The sequence below is a fragment of the Carcharhinus amblyrhynchos genome, chromosome 6, assembly GCF_965287045.1.
Source record: "Carcharhinus amblyrhynchos chromosome 6, sCarAmb.v2.hapA, whole genome shotgun sequence".
NCBI classification, from domain to species: Eukaryota; Metazoa; Chordata; class Chondrichthyes; order Carcharhiniformes; family Carcharhinidae; genus Carcharhinus; species Carcharhinus amblyrhynchos.
This window is the reverse complement of record NC_137329.1, coordinates 66,961,025-66,984,376: the sequence shown is the minus strand read 5'-3', so window position 1 is coordinate 66,984,376 and position 23,352 is coordinate 66,961,025. Positions and strand designations below refer to the sequence as shown.

Sequence of the window (23,352 nt, the reverse complement as noted above, 5' to 3'; positions counted from 1 at the left end):
TCAATTTAATGTTACTATGGAAGGAAAGGCAAAGGTAAAACCTATAATTGGACTATTGCTAGACAAAGATATTTGTATGCATGGGGCTTTGCCCAATTCAACAGTACCTCTATTATGCTCAGAGTTACGCCATGAAAAGTAAGTAAATTGGAAGGAACATGTAATCATTACGTAGCAAATGTGAGCATTTTTAAGGTAGAAAGGCTGTTCGAATTTAGTTTCAGTTGACTTTGTTTGCAGTTGAAAATAGGACGTTGGGGAGTGAACACTTCTCAACTTCACCATGTTTAAAAAAAGCAAGCTGCACTGGACAAGGGAGCTGCAAAGAGGCAGACTTTGCAAAGAACCAGATACAGTTCAGATAACCAGAGAATTGGGACAGAAATGTCTTAGGAAAACTGAACTTAAAAGAAGAGAGACCCAAAAGTTGAACAAGATTCAAAAATGTGAAGAAAGAGTTATTGGATACTGATTAGCAGTAATTCATTGGGACATCCTGAAACATGGAAAATAAGTTAGTGGATAGTAAATAATAAAACTTATTCTGGGATTTATTGTTAAAAGGTGGGATCTGTGGATCCTTAAAGTTTAAGAAGGGTACTGAGGTACTCCATACATAACTGCAATTACTGTGGGTATATTGTACACATTTAGAATCAAAAATGGTGTTGGAAATTTCTAAGACTTACTGGAAGATGTAATCCTGGCCGTAACTGAATTGGCAGATAAATTGGTGTTGGGATTACCTACAAGCTTAAGGAAAGCTGACATTGTTAAAACACTAATAAAATATTTAAAATTGCAAAAGTTATCAGATAGACCAAGTTCTCCAAAAAGTGAGGACACTGAGCTAAAATTCAATTACAAATGAAACAATTAGAAATGCATGAAAAGGAAAAAAGAAAGAGAAATGGAGCTGAGAAAACTTGATGTGGTAATTGAAAGAACAATAAAGGAAGGAGAGAGGAGAAGTTTTGCTGAAAATGCTGCAAACAGAGACCAGAGCAGGTTGATAAAGAATGTAGTTTTAGACATGAGCCTAGCAAAGAAATATTTAAAGGTCTTCCAACATTTGAGGAAAAGGATGTGGAAGCATTATTTATTTCTTTTGAAAAGAGAGCTAAACAGATGAAATGGCCACAAGAAATTTGGACATTAAAGTAGACTGGTGGGTAGGTTTAGTGAGGTAAATGAATTATTGTCAGGAGAAATATCTGTAGATTACAATGTAGTAAAGAAAGTTATCCTTAGTGCTTTGTAGCGTTGGTTTCTGAGACATATAGGCAGAAGTTTTAGGGTAAAGAAAACAGCCTGAACTTGTACTCGATTTGAGAGGGTGAATCAAAATAATTTTGACCATTTGATAAGGCGTTAAAGATAGAGAAAACAAAGATTCATTTCCTCTGAATGTTAAGGAACAAAACATTAAAACTGATAGGCAAGCAGCAGAGCAAGCTGATGCTATGATGACTAAGATGACTTTTAGAAAATAGAATAAAGAACATAGAACAAGGCCCTTCGACCCTCAATGTTGCACAGATCTGTGAAACGAATCTAAAGCTCATCTAACCTACACTATTCCAATATCATCCATATGCTTATCCGATGACCCTTTAAATGCCCTTAATGTTGACAAGTTCACTACTATTGCAGGAAGGGCATTCCACGTTCTTACTACTCTCTGAGTGAAGAACCTACCTGTGACATCTGTCCTATATCTATCACCCCTCAATTTAAAGCTATAAACTCTGAAAAGGATAAAAGGTGGGAATGAGGAAGGAAGATAGTCAAAAAAGAAGTGGAACAGTTGGGAATGGTCAAAAAATTTCACCTCAGGTCAAAGGGAAAGCTGCTATGGATGGAAGTGGCATTCGGAGGCCTAAGTGTTCTCGTTGTAACAAAGTGGGCATGTCAGGCAGATTGTTGGAAATTAAACTGAAGTCCAGTTGCAGCAACAGTACCTGAAGCACCTGAAAATGAAATGTCTATTAAAACTGTAGTCATAGTGCTAGAGAAATGTGCCCTTTCAGAATCAGTGTGGGGGGGAATAAATCTCAAAATAGTTGAGTACTAGTGAAGGAAATCAGGCTATTGAAGGTTGTGGATGTTTTGTTTCAAAGAGAGAAGTACCCATCCAACAAAATAAGCAAATAAATTAACATTTTGAGGGATGTAGGAGCAGATTAATGGTAGTTGATGATGCAAGTTATATTCCAGATAATTTTATGAAGGAAAATATATTAAGGGATGTTAATGGAAGTGACATGTTCCTTTGTGTAAATTTAGTAACTTTGTAAATTGAATTATTATGGTGAGAATTACTCCTAAATTACCAGTTGGAAGAATAGATTTCATCCTAGGTAATGATTTAGCTTGTAGTAATGTGATGACAACTGTATTGCTACAGGCAGTTGATCATAGTGACCCTAGCAAACTTTTGGAAACTATTGTGTGGAAAAATGAAATGCTTACTGTGGATAACAAGCAATTGAAGGAAAATTGATTAACACTGAAAATCAGCTTTCACATATGAAAGAGGAATTTGCAAGTGAAAAAAAGAGAATTTGTTGAAATAATTGAGAATCAGTCAGTGAAAGTGGAGCATTTGACTGAGGATTTGAACTGTCTAAAGGATAAACTTGAAAACGCAAACTTAGCAAATCTTCAGTTAAAACTTGATGAATTTCAAGCAATAGAAGTATTGATGAATTGTTGTAGAAACTGCCTTGAACAAGAAAAGAGGTTCTGGTAAATCAGAATAATTGGTTGAATGCAGGATTAAAAAGCAAAACTGACAAACCATTTGAACATCATCATGAGAAGAACAATGAGATTTTTGAATTTCAAAGCAGAATGAAGAAAATGAAGAAGAAGCTGGATGGTATAACGTTATCACAATTCAAAATATGTTCCTGTGAACAAAATTACATCATTGAATAGTGATCAAGTTGAGCAAACAATATTACTGAGATATGAAAATCAGTAATGGAGCATAAGAAAACAAAGTGCCTGTAAAACAGGAAGTTACAAGTTGTCAACCAGAAGTGCTGAAATTGTAAAATAATCTTTCTGAGTCAAAGATCAGGGACACTGATTTTAAAATGCTTGTTATAATACTACACCAGATCTAATAGTTGGAAGAAAGGCAAGTGAATAGTTTTCCAATGACCATTCAGCTCCTCTAAGAACTGGACTGAACTAGTTCAGAAATTATGCAAAAGATGTTGAAGGATTAGAACAAATTAGGAAACTTTAGAGATAGAAGGTGATTGACATGACTCAAACAGAATTGAAAATAACCCAGTTGAAATGTGACTGAGCAAAACAAGATCACAAAAAGTTTAAAGTACAAACAAAGCAAGAATATGAAAACATTCTGAGTGAACATATGAAGCAGCTTAACAGTATTCTTGAAACAATGAAATGAGATTTTGACAAGAGAATAAATGAGATGTAAATGCACACAAATGATATTTTGAGTGTTAAGCCAAAATGCAAATTTACCACATGTAAATTTTGAAAGTGCGTTTGGGAATGGAACTGTGCATTCAAATGACAAAAATGACAATTGCACTGTAGACTTAAATGAAACATTATTTTCGGAGTCGAAAACTGGAAATCAGAAGGGGAAAAATACAAGATTCGAGTTTTAAAAATGTAATCATTTTGATGATTCTGTTAAATTATTACAAGGATAGTGGAAGGAATAGGTGAGATACTAAACGAATACTTTGCCTCAGTATTCACCAAAGAGAGGGACTTGATGGATGAGGAACGTGGGGTAGAGTGTGTACATATTTTAGGTCATGTTGATATCAAAAAAGAGGAAATATTGGGTATCTTAAAAAGTATTAAAGTAGATAAGTCCCCAGAGCCTGATGGGATCTACTCTAGAATATGGAGAAAGGTGAGGATGGAAATTGCTGGGGCCTTGACAAAAATCTTTGTAATCTCATTGGCTACAGGTGAAGTTCCAGATTACTGGAGGATAGCCAATGTTGTTCCATTGTTTAAGAAGGGCAGCAGGGATAATCCAAGAAATTATAGGCCGGTGAGCCTTATGTCAGTGATCGGGAAATTATTGGAAATGATTCTTAGGGACAGTATTTACTCACATTTGGAAACAAATGGACTTATTAGTGATAGACAGCATGGTTTTGTGAAGGATCAAGTTTTTCAAGGAAATGATGAAGATGATAGATGAGGGAAAGGCAGTGGATGTTGCATACATGGACTTCAGTAAAGCCTTTGACAAGGTACATCATGGTACACTGCTACAAAAAGTGAAGTCACACAGGATCAGAGGAGAGCTGGCAAGATGGATACAGAACTGGCTTGGCCATAAAATTCATGATGTGGAGATGCCGGTGTTGGGCTGGGATAAACACAGAAAGAAGTCTCACAACACCAGGTTAAAGTCCAACAGGTAACAAAAGCCATTAGCTTTCGGAGTGCTACCCCTTCGTCAGATGAGTAAAAGTTCTATTCACAAACAGGGCATATAAAGACACAAACTCAATTTACAAAATAATGGTTGAAATGCGAGTCTTAACAGGTAATCAAGTCTTAAAGGTACAGACAATGTGAGTGGAGAGAGTGTTAAGCTCAGATTAGAGAGATGTATATTGTCTCCAAACAGGACAATTAGTGAGATCTTGCAAGCCTAGGCAAGTTGTGGGGGTTACAGATAGTGTGACATGTGAAGAGGGGAAAGGGTTAATGACTTTAATGAATTTTGTACCAACCTTATATCACAAACATAACCCTCATGGCTGATCTCCTCAAGCTTATACTGCTCCTGGCATCTATATAAATTATTTATTCATAGAACATAGAACATTACAGCACAGTACAAGCCCTTCGGCCCTCAATGTTGTGCCGAGCTATGTCCAATCCCAAGATCAAGCTATCCCACTCCCTATCATTCTGGTGTGCTCCATGCGCCTATCCAATAACCACTTGAAAGTTCCTAAAGTGTCCGACTCCACTATCACAGCAGGCAGTGCATTTCTCACCCCAACCACTCTCTCAGTGAAGAATCTACCTTGGACATCCCTCCTTTATCTCCCACCATGAACCTTATAATTATGCCCACTAGTAACAACTACCTCCACCTGAGGAAATAGTCTCTGCATGACCACTCTATCAATCCCCCTCATCATCTTACAAACCTCTATTTAGTCACCTCTCATCATCCTCCGCTCTAAAGAGAAAAGCCTGAGCTCCCTCAACCTTTCCTCATAAGATCTACCCTCCAAACCAGGTAGAATCCTGGTAAATCTCCTCTGCACTCTCTCCAATGCTTCCACATCCTTCTTATAGTGAGGTGACCAGAACTGCACACAATATTCCAAATATGGTCTCACCAACACCCGGTAAGTTGCAGCATAACCCCATGGCTCTTAAACTCAAACCCGCTGTTAATAAACGTTAACACACTATAAGCCTTCTTCACGGCTCTATCCACTTGAGTGGCAACCTTCAGAGATCTGTGGATATGAACCCCAAGATCTCTCTGTTCCTCCATATTCCTTAGAACCCTGCCATTGACCCTGTAATCCGCATTCAAGTGTGTCCTACCAAAATGAATCACCTCGCTCTTATCAGGGTTAAATTCCATCTGCCACTTTTCTGCCCAGCTCTGCATCCTATCAATGTCTCTTTGAAGCCTACAAGAGCCCTCCACCTCATCCACTATTCCACCAATCTTGGTGTCATCAGCAAATTTACTAACTCACCCTTCAGCTCCCTCTTCCAAGTCATTGATAAAAATCACAAAAAGCAGAGGACCCAGCACTGATCCCTGTGGTACACCACTGGTAACTGGCCTCCAGTCTGAAAATTTTCCCTCCACCACCACTCTCTGTCTTTTATGAAAAAGCCAGTTACTTATCCAATCGGCCAAATTTCATTCTATCCCATACCTCCTTATCTTCTTCATGAGCCATGGGGAACCTTATCAAACTCCTTACTAAAATCCATGTATACAACATCAACCGCTCTACCTTTGTCCACACACTTAATTACCTCCTCAAAGAATTCAATCAAATTTGTGAGGCAGGACTTACCCCTCATAAATCCATGCTGACTATCCCAGATTAAACTGCATCTTTCCAAATGGTCATAAATCCTATCTCTCAGGACCTTTCCATTAACTTATCGACCACCAAAGTAAGACTAACTGGCCTATAATTACCAGGGTCATTCCTATTTCCTTTCTTGAAGAGACGAACAACATTCACCACTGTCCAGGCCTCTGGCACAATCCCCGTGGACAGTGAGGACACAAAGATTAAAGCTAAAGGCTCCGCAATCTCATCCCTTGCCTCCCAAAGTATCCTAGAAAGTATCCCATCTGGTCCAGGGGACTTACCACCCTTAGGTTTTTCAAAATTGCGAATACATCTTCCCTCAGAACATCTACCTCCTCCATCCTATCAGTCTGTATCACGCACTCCTCCTCAAAAACATGGCCTCTCCTCCTTAGTGAACACTGAAGGAAAGTATTCCTTCAACGCCTCACCTATTTTGCATCATGTTTTCCTTACTTGTTCATGTCTTTCATTCTTTAACTTTCATTTCCATAAAAACAGATAGCCAGGGGTCGGTGCTGGGGCCTCAGCTATTTACCATTTATGTAGATGATCTGGAGGAGGGAACCGAGTGCAGGGTGTCGAAATTTGCTGATGACACCAAGATTGGGGGAAAGGCAAATTGTGCGGAGGGTGTGGAGAGTCTGCAGAAGGATCTAGATAGGCTGGGCGAATGGGCCAGGAAATGGCAAATGGAATTTAATGTTGGCAAGTGTGAGGTGGTCCACTTTGGTAGGAAGAATGGTAGGAAGGACTATTACTTACGTGGCGAAAAACTGCAGCAGGCGACGGTGCAGAGGGACCTCGGGGTCCTTGTGCATGAGTCGCAAAAACCCAGCTTGCAGGTGCAGCAGGTGGTCAGGAAGGCGAATGGGATGCTGGCCTTCATAGCGAGGGGGATTGAATATAAAAGTAGGGAGGTCTTGCTGCAGCTGTATAGGGCATTGGTGAGGCCGCAGCTGGAGTACTGTGTGCAGTTTTGGGCGCCGCACCTGCGCAAGGATATTTTGGCCCTGGAGGGAGTGCAGAGGAGGTTTACTAGGCTGATACCGGAGTTGAGGGGATTGAGCTATGAGGAGAGGCTGAATAAACTAGGCTTGTACTCGTTAGAGTTTAGAAGAATGAGGGGAGATCTCATTGAGACGTATAAGATGATGAATGGGATGGATAGGATAGAGGTGGAGAGACTCTTCCCGCTCAAAAAAGACAGTAGGACTAGGGGGCACAGCCTCAAGATAAGGGGGAGGCGGTTTAGAACGGAGTTGAGGAGGAACTTCTTCACTCAAAGGGTGGTGAATCTCTGGAATTCTCTGCCCGTTGAAGTGGTGGAGGCTGCCTCGCTAAATATTTTTAAGAAGCGGGTTGATGGGTTCTTGATAAGAGAGGGGATTAAGGGTTATGGGGAGAGGGCGGGAAAGTGGAACTGAGCCACGACAGATCAGCCATGATCTTATTGAATGGCGGGGCAGGCTCGAAGGGCTAGATGGCCTACTCCTGCTCCTATTTCTTATGTTCTTATGTTTATGTTCTTATGTAAATGTGAATGTTATTTTACAGACATTGTAAACCTCACCTGTTTGTATTAGCTAAACATAGTTAAACAATTGCAGATGGTAGAGTGCAATAACGGCTATTTGACATGACGACTCCTGCTGGGAAGCTATGACTACACAAGTTATTTCAATGAAGTCGCCAGAAAAGCTATGGATTGTAACTGTACTGATGACTGCGTTGTGACTGAAGCTGCCAAATGAACTGCAGGTCCTGGCTGAAGCTAGAGGCTGTGTCATGACTGGAATCAGAAGCATTGCGGGTCCTGACTGATTAGAGTTTGCATCATGACTGGTGCTGGGAACCACGATGTATAAATACCTACACTTATTTGTATTCAGAGAGAAGCCTGGTAAACTGCTGTTAGGTGCCAGATCTCTCCCAAAAGCTTTTGTAATAAAACTACTGTACTTTGATTCACTAACAGTCTCAGAGGTATCCTTTTACCTACAATAATATGAACCCAAGATCCAGGTTGAGACCATCCTCATGTGTGCTGAACTTGGCTATCAGTTTCTGCTCAGCGATTCTGTGTTGTCGTGTGTCATAAAGGCCACTCTAGAGAACGCTTACCTGAAGATCAGAAGCCAAATGCCCGTGACCGCTGAAGTGTTCGCCAACAGGGAGAGAACACTCTTACCTGTTGATTATTGAGCTGTGTTCATTCATCTGTTGTCGTAGCGTCTTCATGTTCTCTCCAATGTACCATGTCTTAGGACATCCTTTCCTGCAGCGTATCAGGTAGACAACGTTGACCAAGTTGCAAGAGTATGTACCGTGTACCTGGTGGATGGTGTTCTCACGTGAGATGATGGCATCCGTATCGATGATCCGGTATGTCTTGCAGAGGTTGCTGTGGCAGGGTTGTGTGGTGTTGTGATCGCTATTCTCCTGAAGGCTGGGTAGTTTGCTGCTGACAATGGTCTGTTTGAGGTTGTGCAGTTGTTTGAAGGCAAGAAGTGGGGGTGTGGGGATGGCCTTGGTGAACTACCCAGCCTTCAGGAGAACAGTGACCACAATACCACACAACCCTGCCACAGCAACCTCTGCAAGACATGCTGGATCATCGATACGGATGCTATCATCTCATATAGAATACCATCCACCAGGTACACGGTACATACTCTTGCAACTCGGCCAACGTTGTCTACCTGATACGCTGCAGGAAAGGATGTCCCGAGGCATGGTACATTGGGGACACCTTGCAGACGCTACAACAACGGATGAATGAACACCACTCGACAATCACCAGTCAAGAGTGTTCTCTTCCTGTTGAGGAACACTTCAGCGGTCACGGGCATTCGGCCTCTGATCTTCGGGTAAGCGTTCTCCAAGGTGGCCTTCATGATACACGACAACACAGAGTCACTGAGCAGAGACTGATAGCCAAGTTCCACGCACATGAGGACGTCTTCAATCGGGATCTAGGGTTCATGTCACACTATCTGTAACCCCCATGACTTGCCTGGACTTGCAAAATCTGACTAACTGTCCTGTCTTTTTAACCTGTGCTTAATGCTCTCTCCACTCACATTGTCTGTACCTTTAAGACTTGATTACCTGTAAAGATTCACATTCCAACTATTATTTTGTAAATTGAGTTTGTGTCTTTATAGAACCATAGAACATTACAGCACAGAAACAGGCCTTTTGGCCCTTCCTGGCTATGCCGAACCATTTTTCTGCCTAGTCCCACTGACCTACACCTGGTCCATATCCCTCCACACCCCTCTCCATATCCGTATCCAAAATTTTCTTAAATGTTAGAAGTGTGCCTGCATTCACCACTTCATTCAGCAGCTCATTCCACACTCCCACCACTCTCTGTGTGAAGAAGCCCCCCCTAATATTCCCTTTAAACTTTTCCTCCTTCACATGAGAACATAAGAAATAGGAGCAGGAGTAGGCCATCTAACCCTTCGAGCCTGCCCCGCCATTCAATAAGATCATGGCTGATCTGAAGTGGATCAGTTCCACTTTCCCGCTTTCTCTCCATAACTCTTAATTCCCTTGTCTATCAAAAAACCTATCTACCCGTGACTTAAATATATTTAGCGAGGTAGCCTCCACCACTTCAACGGGCAGAGAATTCCAGAGATTCACCACCCTTTGAGTGAAAAAGTTCCTCCTCAACTCTGATCTAAACTGCACCCCCCTTATCTTGAGGCTGTGCCCTCTACTTCTGCTATCCTTTCTAAGTGGGAAGAATCTCTCTACCGCTACCCTATCTATCCCCTTCATTATCTTATACGTCTCTATAAGATCCCCCCTCAGCCTTCTAAACTCTAATGAGTACAGACCTAGTCTATTCAGTCTCTCTTCATAGTCCAACCCCCTCATCTCCAGTATCAGCCTAGTGAACCTCCTCTGCACTCCCTCCAAGGCCAATATATCCTTCCGCAAGTGCGGCGAACAAATCTGCACACAGTACTCCAGCTGTGGCTTCACCAGTGCCCTGTACAGTTGCAGCAAGACCTCCCTACTTTTATATTCTATCCCTCTCGCTATAAAGGCCAGCATTCCATTTGCCTTCTTGATCACCTGCTGCACCTGCAGACTGGGTTTTTGCGACTCGTGCACAAGGACACCCAGGTCCCTCTGCACCGTAGCATGCTGCAGCTTTTCGCCTTTTAAATAATAATCTCTCCTACTATTATTTCTGCCAAAGTGGATAACCTCACACTTGCTAACATTGTACTCCATCTGCCAGGTCCTCGCCCACTCGCTCAGCCTATCCAGATCTCTCTGCAGACTTTCCACACCCTCCACGCAATTTGCTTTTCCACTCATCTTCGTGTCATCAGCAAACTCACCCTTAACCCATGTCCTCCAGTTTTTTTCTCCCCTAGCCTCAGCGGAAAAAGCCTGCTTGTATTCACTCTATCTATATCCATCATAATTTTATACAGCTCTATCAAATCCCCCCTTATTCTTCCACGCTCCAGGGAATAAAAGTCCTAACCTATTCAATCTCTCTCTGTAACTCAGTTTCTCAAGTCCGGACAACATCCTTGTAAACCTGTTCAACCTTATTAATATCCTTCCTGTAACTAGGTGACCAAAACTGCACACAATACTCAAAATTTGGCCTCACCAATGTCTTATACAACCTCACCATAACATTCCAATTCTTACACTCAATACTTTGATTTATAAAGGCCAACGTTCCAAAAGTAGTCTTTACGACCCTATCTACCTGTGATGCCACTTTTAGGGAATTATGTATCTGTATTCCCAGATCCCTCTGTTCTACTGCACTCTCCAGTATCCTACCATTTACCTTGTATGTTCTACCTTGGTTTGTCCTACCAAAGTACAATACCTCACACTTGTCTGTGTTAAATTCCATTTGCCATTTTTCAGCCCATTTTTCTAGCTGGTCCAAATCCCTCTGCAAGCTTTGAAAACTTTCCTCGCTGTCCATGACACCTCCAATCTTTGTATCATCAGCAAATTTGCTGATCCAATTTTCCACATTATCATCCAGATCATTGATATAGATGACAAACAACAATGGACCCAGCATTGATCCCTGTGGCATACCACTAGTCAGAGACATTCACTCAGAGAAGCAATCCTCCACTACCACTCTCTGGCTTCTTCCATTGATGTGGGTATGCCGGCGTTGGACTGGCGTAAACACAGTAAAAAGTCTGACAACACCAGGTTTTAGTCCAACCTATTTATTTGATGATATACTCTCAAGCTTTCGAGGGGACTGCCTCCTCGTCAGGTGAATGGAGAGTTCTGGCCTCAGACAGAGCATATAAAGCACAGACAGTTTAGAGATTACTGATTAAAATGCGAATCCTTACACCTAACCTGCTGTTCAAGACCTGAAGTGGCTGATAATGTGAGTGGAAGGAGCACTGATCACAGTTTAAAGAGATGTGTATTGTCTCCAGACAGTACAGTAAGTGAGGTTTTGCAAACCCAGGCAAGTCACGGGGGTTACAGATAGTGCGACATGAACCCAAGATCCCTGTTGAGACCGTCCTCATGTGTGCGGAACTTGGCTATCAGTCTCTGTTCAGCGACTCTGCGCTGTCGTGTGTCGTGAAGGCCGCCTTGGAGAATGCTTACCTGAAGGTCAGAGGCTGAATGCCCGTGACCACTGAAGTGTTCGCCAACAGGAAGGGAACAGTCTTGCCTGGTGACTGTTGAGCGATGTTCATTCATCCGTTATGAACATGAATACGGACGAATGAACCTCAACCCAAGGACCAGATCTATCTTTATCCATAATCAAGTCGAAACTAATGTTGTTATGATGTGTTGAAACTAATGGCATTATGATCATATGATTTATATGCCCTGTTTGTGACTAGAACTCCCACTCACCTGATGAAGGGGCAGCGCTCCGAAGGCTAGTGGCTTTTGCTACCAAATAAACCTGGTGTTGTGAGACTTCTTACTGTGTTTCCCATAGAAGACAGGGAGTAACAGTAGACGGATGCTTTTCTGAGTGGAAGGCTGTGACTAGCCGTGTTCCACAGGAATCAGTTCTGGAGCCTTTGTTGTTCCTAGTATAAAGATGATTTGGAGGAAAATGTAGCTGGTCAGTTTGCAAATGACACAAAATTTGGTGAAGTTGCAAAAGTGAAGAGGATTGTCAGAGGATACAGCAAGATAGAACATAGAACATAGAACACTACAGCACAAACAGGCCCTTCGGCCCACGAGTTGCGCCGATCACATCAACACCTACCAACCTACAGACCTATCTATAACCCTCAATCTCATTAAACCCCATATACTCATCCAGAAGTCTTTTAAAAGACCCCAGCGAGTTCGCCTCCACCACCACTGACGGCAGCCGATTCCATTCACTCACCACCCTCTGAGTGAAAAACTTACCCCTAACATCACTTCTGAACTTCCCTCCTTGCACCTTAAATCTGTGTCCTCTCGTAGGAACCATTTCAACCTGGGGAAATAGCCTCTGAGAGTCCACCCTATCTATTCCTCTCAACATTTTGTAAACTTCTATCAGGTCGCCTCTCAACCTTCGTCTCTCCAGGGAAAAGAGTCCCAGCTCCCTCAACCTAACTTCATAAGGCATGCCTCCCAGTCCAGGCAACATCCTTGTAAATCTCCTCTGTACCCTCTCAATAGCTTCTACATCTTTCCTATAGTGAGGCGACCAGAACTGCGCACAATACTCGAAATGAGGCCTGACAAGGGTCTTATAAAGTTCCAGCATTACCTCCCGACTCCTAAACTCAATCCCTCGATTAATGAAGGCCAGTACACCATACGCCTTCTTGACCACCTCCTCCACCTGCGAGGCCGATTTAAGAGTCCTGTGGACCCGGACCCCTAGATCCTTCTGCTCTTCAACACTACTCAGACTTCTGCCCTTAATAGTGTACTCGTTCATCCCGTTGGTTCTGCCAAAATGGACAACTACACATTTATCCGCGTTGAAGTCCATCTGCCACTTCTCCGCCCAGTCCTGCATCCTATCTATGTCCTGCTGCAACTTTTGCCATCCTTCCAGACCATCCACAACACCACCGACCTTTGTGTCATCAGCGAACTTACTTACCCATCCCTCCACTTCCTCATCCAGGTCATTTATGAAAATGACAAACAACAAGGGTCCCAGAACAGATCCTTGAGGCACTCCGCTGGTGACTGACCTCCATTCAGAAAAAGCCCCATCCACAACCACTCTCTGCCTTCTGCAGGCAAGCCAATTCTGGATCCACAAGGCCAAAGGCCCTTGGATCCCATGCCCTCTCACCTTCTCAAGAAGTCTTGCATGGGGGACCTTATCAAACGCCTTGCTGAAGTCCATGTACACTACGTCCACGGCACTTCCTTCGTCAATGTGTTCAGTCACATTATCGAAGAACTCAACTAGGCTTGTAAGGCACGACCTGCCCTTGACAAATCCATGCTGACTATTCCTGATCATGTCAAACCTCTCCAAATGTTCGTAAATCTTGTCCCTCAGAAGCCTCTCCATCAGCTTGCCAATTACTGAGGTCAGACTCACCGGTCGGTAATTTCCCGGGCTATCTCTGTTCCCTTTCTTGAAAATAGGAACTACATCCGCAATCCTCCAATCCTCCGGAACCTCTCCCGTCTCCATTGACGACGCAAAGATCATCGCCAGGGGCTCTGCAATCTCTTCCCTCGCCTCCCACAGTATCCTGGGGTACATCCCATCTGGTCCAGGCGACTTATCTACCTTGATAGAATTCAAAAGTTCCAACACATCCTCCTCCTTAATATTCACGTACTCAATCTTTTCCATCTGCTGCAAATCCATAACAAAATCTCCCAGATCAGCTTCCACTGTGAATACTGAGGCGAAGTACTCGTTAAGCACCTCTGCCATTTCTTCTGGTTCCACACAAACCTTTCCCCCCTCACCTTTTATAGGTCCTATCCCTTCTCTTCTTATCCTTTTACCTTTCACATATTTATAGAAGGCCTTGGGATTCTCCTTAATCTTACCCGCCAAGGTCATCTCATGACCCCTTCTAGCTCTCCTAATTTCCCTTTTAAGTTCCTTCCTACAGTCCTTATACTCCTCAAGATCTTTAACCTCTCCTAATTCCCTGAACCTCTTATACACCTTCCCTTTCCTCCTGACTAGGTTCAACACAGCCTTTGTGCACCACGGTTCCCGTGACCTACCAAAACCCCCTTGTCTCATCGGAACGTTGTCATTCAGAGCTCCAGACACACATTCCTTGAATATCTGCCACCTTCCTTCGGTACTTTTCCCTAAGAACGCCTCCTTCCAGTTTATTTGTCCAAGTATTTTCCTGACTTCTTCGTATCTCCCCTTACCCCAGACAAACACCTTCCTAGCCTGCCTGATCCTATCTCGTTCCAATGCAATTGTGAAGGAGATAGAATTATGGTCACCATTTCCAAGATGCTCTCCTACCGAAAGATCCATCACCTGCCTTGGTTCATTCGCCAGTACCAGGTCAAGTACAGCCTCTCCCCTCGTAGGCTTATCCACATACTGTGTCAGGAAACCTTCCTGAACACACCTAACAAACTCCTCCCCATCCAAACCCCTTACCCTAGGGATATTCCAGTCGATGTTTGGGAAATTGAAGTCTCCCATCACGACAACTCTGTTATTAAAACATCTCTCCAGGATCTGTTTCCCTATTTGCACTTCAACTTCCCTGTCACTATTGGGCGGCCTATAGAATACACCCAGCAAAGTTTTCGACCCTTTGCTGTTTGTAAGATATAGATCAGTTGGAGATTTGGGCATGGCAGATGAAGTTTAATCCAGACAAATGTGAGATAATGCATTTTGAAGGTTCAATGCATGTAGGAATTATACAGTAAATGGTAGAACCCTTAGGAGTATTGACAGACAGAGATCTGGGCATACATGTCCACCGATCACTGAAAGCAGGTGGATAAGATAGTCAAGAAAGAACACGACATGCTTGCCTTTATCGGTTGGTGCATTGAGTATAAAAACTGGCAGGTCATGCTGCAGCTGTACAGAACCTTAGTTACACCTCTTTTGGAATATTATGTACAATTCTGGTTGCCACACTACCAGAAAGAGGTGGGTGCTTTGGAGAGGGTACAGAAGAGGTTTACCAGAATATTGCCTGGCCTAGAGGATAATAGCTATGAGAAGAAGTTGGATAACCTCGGTTTCTTCTCACTGGAATGACGGGGGTTGAATGACCTGATAGAGGTCTATAAGATTGAGTGGCATGGACAAAGTGGACAGTCAAACGCTCTTTCCTAGGATAGAAAAGTCAAGTAGTAGGGGACATAGGTGCATGGGGAAAAGTTTAGAGGAGATGTGGGAGGCAAGTTTTTTTACACAGAGGGTGGTGAATGTCTGGAACACGCTGTCTGGGGAGGTGGTGGGAGCAGATACAATAGCAGCATTTAAGGGACACCTAGATGAATACATAAATAGGATGGGAATGGAAGGATATGGACACTGTAAGTGCATACTGTTTTAGTTTAGGCAGGCATCATGATCAGTGCAGGCTTGGAGGGCCAAAGGGCCTGTTCCTGTGCTTTTTTTTTGTATTGTCTTTGTTCTCATTAAGTAATTGTAATTCGATAATATATGTAACTGTGAACCAAAATCTTGTATAATGTAATATGCCATGAGGTTAGATATTTCTGATGTTTGTATAAATTGATGCAACACCATTGTAAATAAATCTTCTTGGTTGTAAAGATGTCTTTCTTTCAAAAGGGGAGGTTTTAGGAAACCCAAGTAGTTTTAATGGATTTATATTTGTTAAAACTAATTCATGTTCCTGTGAGTCTACTCCTCCACATTTTACAGAAAATGTAACAGTTACAGTCTTTTGTGTCAGGGTTCCATTCTGGAATCATTCCCATCCATTATAACATCAATTTGGATTGATCAGTCTGATTAAAACCATAAAAATATCATTATTCCGAATAATTCAATATCCTCCAAAACACAAGTAACGCTGATAATCAATATCCATGCTAATGCCAATATCCAAAACAGCCGAAAAATATCATCAACTTTATATTCAAAAATGATCAACCATCAATGGGGCTGCATTATGGGCATGCGCTGTCAGGGCAGCATGTGAACAGTTTACTGTTACTTTTGGTGTCTTCCAGCTGGTTGGAATTGAGTTTTGAGTTAATAGGAACAGGAGTAGGCCATTCAGCCCTTTGAGCCTGCACTGTCATTCAATAAGATCATGGCTGATCTGTGGCCTAACTGTCCCTAGGGCCAAAACATTCTTCCTGTAAGGTGTGACGCCCATACTTGCTCACAGTACTCTAAGTGGAGCCTAACTAGAGTTTTGTAGAACTGCAGCATAACATCCCGAAGGGATTATTCAATTTGTAGGCATTAGCAATTAACAATTAGCAATGACCTTTTCTTGGGAAATAACGAAGGGCAGGTGACAGAAGTGTTAGTGAAGGATCACGTTGGGACCAGTGACCATAATTCTATTAGTTTTTTTTCAGCAATTGAACCAATTAATTCTATTAGTTTTAAGATAGCTATGGAGAATGATTGGTCTGGTCCAAAAGTTAAAATTCTAAATTGGGGCAAGGCCAATTTTGATGGTATCAGGCAGGAACTTTCAAAAGTTAATTGGGGGAGTCTGTGGGAAGGCAAAGGGATGTCTGGTAAGTAGCAGGCTTTCAGAAGTGTGTTAACTAGGGCTCAGGGAAGCATGTTCTTCTGAGAGTGAAGGGCAAGGCTGGTAGAAGTAGGGAACCCTGGATGACTCAAGATATTGAGGCCCTGGTCAAGAAGAAGAAAGAGGCACATGACATGCATAGGCAGCTGGGATTAAGAGAATCCCTTGAAGAGTAGGGTGTAGGAGTAGAATTAAGAGAGAAATCAGGAGGGCAAAAAGGGGACATGAGATTATTTTGGCAGGTAAGGCAAAGGAGAATCCAAAGAGCTCCTACAAATACATAAAGGGCAAAAAAGTAACAATGGAGACAGTAGGGCCTCTTAGGGATCAACAAGGTCATTTATGTGCAGATCCACAAGGGATGGGTGAGATCCTAAATGAATATTTCTCATTAGTATTTACTGTTGAGAACTTGGGGAAATAAATAGTGATGTCTTGAGGAGGGTACGTATTACAGAGAAAGAGGTGCTGGAAGACTCAAAGTGCATCAAGGTAGCTAAATCCCCGGGACCTGATGATGTGTATCCCAGAACACTGTGGGGGGCTAGAGAGGAAATTGCAGGTCCCCTACCCGAGATATTTGAATCATCGATAGTCATGGGCGAGGTGCCTGAAGATTGGAGATTGGCAAATGTTGTACCTTTGTTTAAAGAAGGCTGCAGGGAAAAGCCTGGAAACTACAGGCCAGTGAGCCTCACATCTGTGATAGCTATGCTGTTGGAAGGTATCTTGAGAGACAGGATCTACAGGCATTTAGAGATGCAAGGACTGATTAGAGGTGGTCAGCATAGCTTTGTGAGTGGAAAACAATGTCTCACAAATTTGACTGAGTTTTTTGAAGGGGTAACCAAGAAGTTAGATGACAGCAGTGCAATTGATGTTGTCTACATGGACAACAAGGCCTTTGACAAGGTACCACATAATAGGTTGTTGCATAAGTTTAAATCTCACAGGATCCAGGGTGATGTAACTAAATGGACACAAAATTGACTTCTTGACAGACGCCAAAAAGTGATTGCAGAGGGTTGTTTTTCAAACTGGACGCCTGTGATCAGGGGTGTGCCTCAGGGGTCAGTGCTGGGTCCACTGTTATTTGTCATTTATATTAATGATTTGGATGAGAATATAGAAGGCATGTTTAGTAAGTTTGCAAATGACACCAAGATTGGTGGCATAGTGGACAGTGAAGAAAGTTATCTCTGATTGCAATGGGATCTTGATCAATTGGGCCAGTGGGCTGGCAGATGGAGTTTAATTGAGATAAATGCGACGTGATGCATTTTGGTAGATTGAACCAGGGCAGGATTGTTGTTAATGGTAGTGCATTGGGAAGAGTTACAGAACAAAGAGATCTAGGGGTACCTGTTCATAACTCCTTGAAAGTGGAGTCACAAGTGGACAGAGTAGTGAAGAAGGCATTCAGCATGCTTAGTTCCATTGGGCAGAACACTGAATACAAGAGTTGGGACATCTTGTTGAAGTTGTATAAAACATTGGTAAGGCCACACTTGGAATACTGTTTACAATTCTGGTTACCCTATTATAGAAAGGATATTATTAAACTAGAAAGAGTGCAGAAAAGATATACTAGGATGCTACCGGGACTTGATGGATTGAGTTATAAGGAGAAGTTGGATAGACTGGGACATTTTTCTCTGGAGCATAGAAGGCTGAGGGATCTTATAGAGATCTATAAAATAATGAGGGGCACAGATCAGCTAGGCAGTCAATATCTTTTCCCAAAGGTAGGGGAGTCTAAAACTAGAGGGCATAGGTTTAAGGCGAGAGGGGAGAGATACAGAAGTGTCCACAGGGGCAATTTTTTCACATAGAGGGTGGTGAGTGTCTAGAACAAGCTGCCAGAGGTAGTAGTAGAAGCGGGTACAATTTTGTCTTTTAAAAAAACACTTAGACAGTTACATGGGTAAGATGGGTATAGAGGGTTATGAGTCAAATGCGGGCAATTGGGATTAGCTTAGAGGTTTAAAAAAGAGCGGCATGGTCAAGTTGGGCTGAAGAGCCTGCTTCCATGCTATAAACCTCTATGACTCTAACATAGGTGAACATAAATTTAGAGTTAGAGACACACGATAATTTTGATAATACCCAACATAAGGATGTTTAGCAGCTAAAATCTTATACTCAAAGGTTTAGTGTGAAATGGAATAATATTCAATATACGTTTTTGCATTCAAATAACTTCTAAACTGTGGTTTGAAAATGTATATTAAAACAAAACTGTAACTTCAGCATTATGATCAATTGAGAAAGTTATAAACCCAAGGTCTATCTATCAATCGTTAAGCAAAATACAAAACTCTGCAACTAAAATATGTAACTTGCTTTGGTAAAACAATGAAGCCATACACCTCAATTCAAAATTAACTTGTTTAAAAGATCAATTAGTGAAACTTTGGATAGGAAAAACTATCATAGAACCCTACAGTGCAGAAAGAAGCCCTTCGGCCCATCGAGTCTGCACCAAACACAATCCCACCCAGGCTCTACCCTCATATCCCTACATATTATACCCACTAATCCCTCTAACCTACACATCCCTGGACACTAAGGGACAATTTCTGAGCAGAGCCAATCAACCTAACCCACACATCTTTGGACAGTGGGAGGAAACCAGAGTACCTGGAGGAAACACACGCAGACACGAAGAGAATGTGCAAACTCCACACAGACAGTGACCCAAGCCAGGAATCAAACCCAGGACCCTGGAGCTGTGAAGTAGCAGTGCTAACCACTGTGCTACCGTGTCACCCAACTATGTCCAGGCTGGAAAATTGCTAGATGATGGGCCCTCATCCAGCAAAGAACCAGTCTTGACAAGTTGATAAAAAGCTGAACAAGCCAAAATTTTAGTTTTGTACTGCTAAGGAACCAGGAAGCCATTTTAAGGAGAGTGCTGAATTGATTAGAAAGTTTCCGGACAACACAAAGGTTGGTGGATTTACGGATAGCGATGAGGACCATCAGGGGATACAGCAGGATATAGATCAGTGAGAGACTTGGGCGGAGAAATGGCAGATGGAGTTTAATCCGGACAAATGTGAGACAATGCATTTTGGAAGGCCTAATACAGATAGGAAATATACAGTAAATGGCAGAATCCTTAGGAGTATTAATAAGCAAAGGGATCCGGGTGTACAGATACACAGGTCACAAAGTGGCAATGCAAGTGGAGAAGGTAGTCAAGAAGGCTTATAGCATGCTTGCCTTCACTGGCCGGGGTATTGAGTTTAAAAATGGGCAAGTCATGTTGCAACTCTATAGAACCTTAGTGAGACCACACTTGGAATATAGTGTTCAATTCTGGTCAGCACACTATCAGGAGGATGTGGAGGCTTTGGAGAGGGCACAGAAAAGATTTACCAGGATGTTGCCTGGTATGGAGGGCATTAGCTATGAGGAGAGGTTGGAGAAACTTGGTTTGTTCTCACTGGAGTGACAGAGATTGAGGGGAGGCCTGATAGAAGTCTACAATATTATAAGAGGCATGGATAGAGTGGATAGTCAGAAGCTTTTTCCCAGGGTGGAAGAGTCAATTATTAGGGGGCATAGGTTTAAGGTGTGAGGGATAAGTTTTAAAAGAGATGTACGAGGCAGATTTTTTACACAGTGTGTCTGGAACTCGTTGCCAAGGGAGGTAGTGGAAGCATATACTGTAGTGACTTTTAAAGGGCGTCATGACAAGTACATGAATGAGATGGGAATAGAGGGATATCATCCCTGGAAGTGTAGGGGGGTTTTAGTTAAGTCAGGCAGCATGGTGGTGCAGGCTTGGACGGTCGAAGGGCCTGTAACTGTGCTGTAATTTTCTTTGTTCTTTGGTTGAATGAACAAATGGCAAACTATTATTTAACGTGTCAGATTGTAATTCAATTTGAGTGCTGTCATGAATAGATTGACATGTTAAAGACTAAATGAGATTATCTTAAGTTAATTACTGGGCTGACTTACAGATAATAGAATTGTATAATTAATTGTCTTTTTTGGTATGAGAGCAGAGATCTGCGGAGAAAGCTCAGTGGTACTGTTGTGCCATTGGGCCCATCTTGGAACCCCCTTCGGCTGAAGTCTTTGTCCGTTGTATGTTTTTTCATTTTCGTTTTTCGGTTTTCTGTTTTAATAAAACTGCTTTTTAAATAAAATTTATTATGTTTCGTTTAACTTGATGAAATCAAAGTTGCTTTTTTGAACTTTCTAAAGAAATCCAGCCACCGAAATAGACCCCCACTACACATATACATCCCTATCGATTGGAAGGCCAGCATTCTGTTGGTCTTCTTGACTACTTTCTACATCTGTTTGTGGCAATTTAAGGAGCTATGCACCTGAATCCTGAAATTAATGTTTGAGTGGTTGAGTGCAGAAAGAGGCCATTCAGCCCATTGAGTCTGCACCAACCGCAATCTCACCCAGGCCCTACTCCCATATCTCTAAACATTTACCCACTAATCCCTCTAACCTATGCATCAGGACACTAAGGGCAATTTTAGTGTGGCCAATCAACATAACCTGCACATCTTTGGACTACGGGAGGAAACCAGAGCACCTGGAGGAAACCCATGCAGACACAAGGAGAATGTGCAAACGCCACAAAGACAGTGTGGCCAGGAATCGAGCCCAGGTCCCTAGAGCTGTAAAGCAGCAGTGCTAACCACTGTGCTACTGTGCCAGTTGAGGATTGAGTCATCACAAAATGATTGGTAGTCCTTTGATCTGAGAGCCTGTGAGGGAAAATGGAAATACTCCCTTTCTTGAAATATTTCAGAGTAACTTATCTCAATGACCTGTGCTGATCCAGGAGGGACAGGGCACCTACAAACTGTCTACTTGAACAGCTCTATATTTACACAAATATTTCCACACAGCCAATGCCAAAATTGACTGCTTTATGTTCTGAAGGTGCACTGCTGCACCCTAACAATCCCTTTGAAAAAAAATCACAAAATCCAGAAAGTAAATTGCCTCAGATTGTGGGGATGGGGAGTATCTGAGCAGAATCCCTCTCCAGCCCTCAAATCCGTCCCTTCACAAGCGTCTTGACAAAGTCAGGGACTATAATCTCTGACATATTTATCCTCTCTTTACTGCCCACTATCCGAATTGCTCACAGTCGCTCATTGTCCAATATATGGGTGGCAGTGCTTGTGCCAGCTACACTTTACCTCACAACATTGCATGGCATCCTCCGAACGACCCAGTTTCCGATAAGCGACTGCCATGTGATACTGGCTCATTGCTTTGTACTTCAGACTCCAGCCTTTCCCATAGTCACCAACCAGCTCGGCTCCTTTACAAGGGAAAAACAAAGCTTTCTCATAATCTTTCAGCTGAATGTAGAAATTGCCCAGACTGCAGCACACGCGACACTCCAACATCTTGTCATCATTGCTGTGTGCGTAACGCAGCGCCTTCTCAAAGCATTCCAGGGCCTTTTGGAAAGAGCTAAGTCCCAGGTAAGCATTGCCCAGGCTGAGACACACCTGACCATTTAACTGTAAGCCCACGGTGGTACCTTGCATGCTTAAGCAGGTCTTGCAATAAGCAACAGTCTTAGAAAACTCACACAGCTTCTCATTACTCCGAGCAAGATTTAGGTACGACTCTGTGACGTAATCGGAGTCGGCAATCTCTCGGGCCACATCGAGTTGTGTTACAGCAAATTGCATCATGTCTTTGTACTTGCCCATTTCCGAGTGAGCAGTGATTAGGCAGCCCAGGACCCGGAACCTTCCGGGCAGGTCCGTACTCTTCTCTAACACCCGCTTCCAGATTTCAAGAGCTTTAGCAGTCTCGTTAGATTGGTAGAGACGTAATCCTTTTTCAATTTGCTGCTTAGTCTGGTCCTGGCCCATGTTCTCTTCAAACAGGAGCATAGAAAAGACAGAGATTTGTCCAGTGAAGGGGTGGGACTAAGGAGGAGGGGGGCAAACCTAGTGTTCGGAATAAAACGATCATTCAAACAGAGAAGAAAAGGAATGCCACAGAGAAGATTTTCTTCAAACTTGCGAGGATTGGCACACAGCCTCACTGAGAATGGGAATTACAAAGACCGTTGGAGTTGTAACTTGATCAAGTACAGCCTCGCTCCGCTGTTTGTCACAGGCAGAAAGGAAGGCGATTGGCTACAGCTGTCCATGCCCATTCAAAGCATGTGAAAATTCAGGAATTACATTTGTGGTGTCAGACGACAAGGTCAGACAAAGAGGGAGCTTGAGGTCAAAGCACAGCTAGGTCTAAATGTGAGATAGCAAATGTAGCCTAGATCCAACCCCTCCAGTTAACCGCCCCAAAACACTCCCTCCGATTAAACGCCCTGAAAATACTCCCTCCGATTAAACGCCCTGAAAACACTCCCTCCGATTAAACGCGCTGAAAACACTCCCTCCGATTAAACACACTGAAAACACTCCCTCCGATTAAACACACTGAAAACACTCCCTCCGATTAAACACACTGAAAACACTCCCTCCGATTAAACACACTGAAAACACTCCCTCGGATTAAACACACTGAAAACACTCCCTCGGATTAAACACACTGAAAAC

General features: G+C 42.8%; 1 protein-coding gene across 2 annotated transcripts in view; it reads right to left on the bottom strand.

The window, feature by feature from the left end:
* Window positions 1–23,038, bottom strand: part of rapsn (receptor-associated protein of the synapse, 43kD) — an 83,683-nt gene extending 60,645 nt beyond the window's left edge. Inside the window, exons 1-2 of one of the 2 annotated variants that reach the window (XM_080190573.1) lie at window positions 22,491–23,035; window positions 21,970–22,094 (exon numbers count right to left, since the gene is read on the bottom strand). In XM_080190573.1, the coding sequence (XP_080046699.1) occupies window positions 21,970–22,094; window positions 22,491–22,680 (315 nt within the window). In that variant the 5' untranslated portion in view covers window positions 22,681–23,035. Of the gene's footprint in view, window positions 1–21,969 lie in introns of both variants that reach the window. The other variant, XM_080190572.1, reaches the window with a different exon arrangement.
* Between the last annotated feature and the right edge of the window lie 314 nt (window positions 23,039–23,352).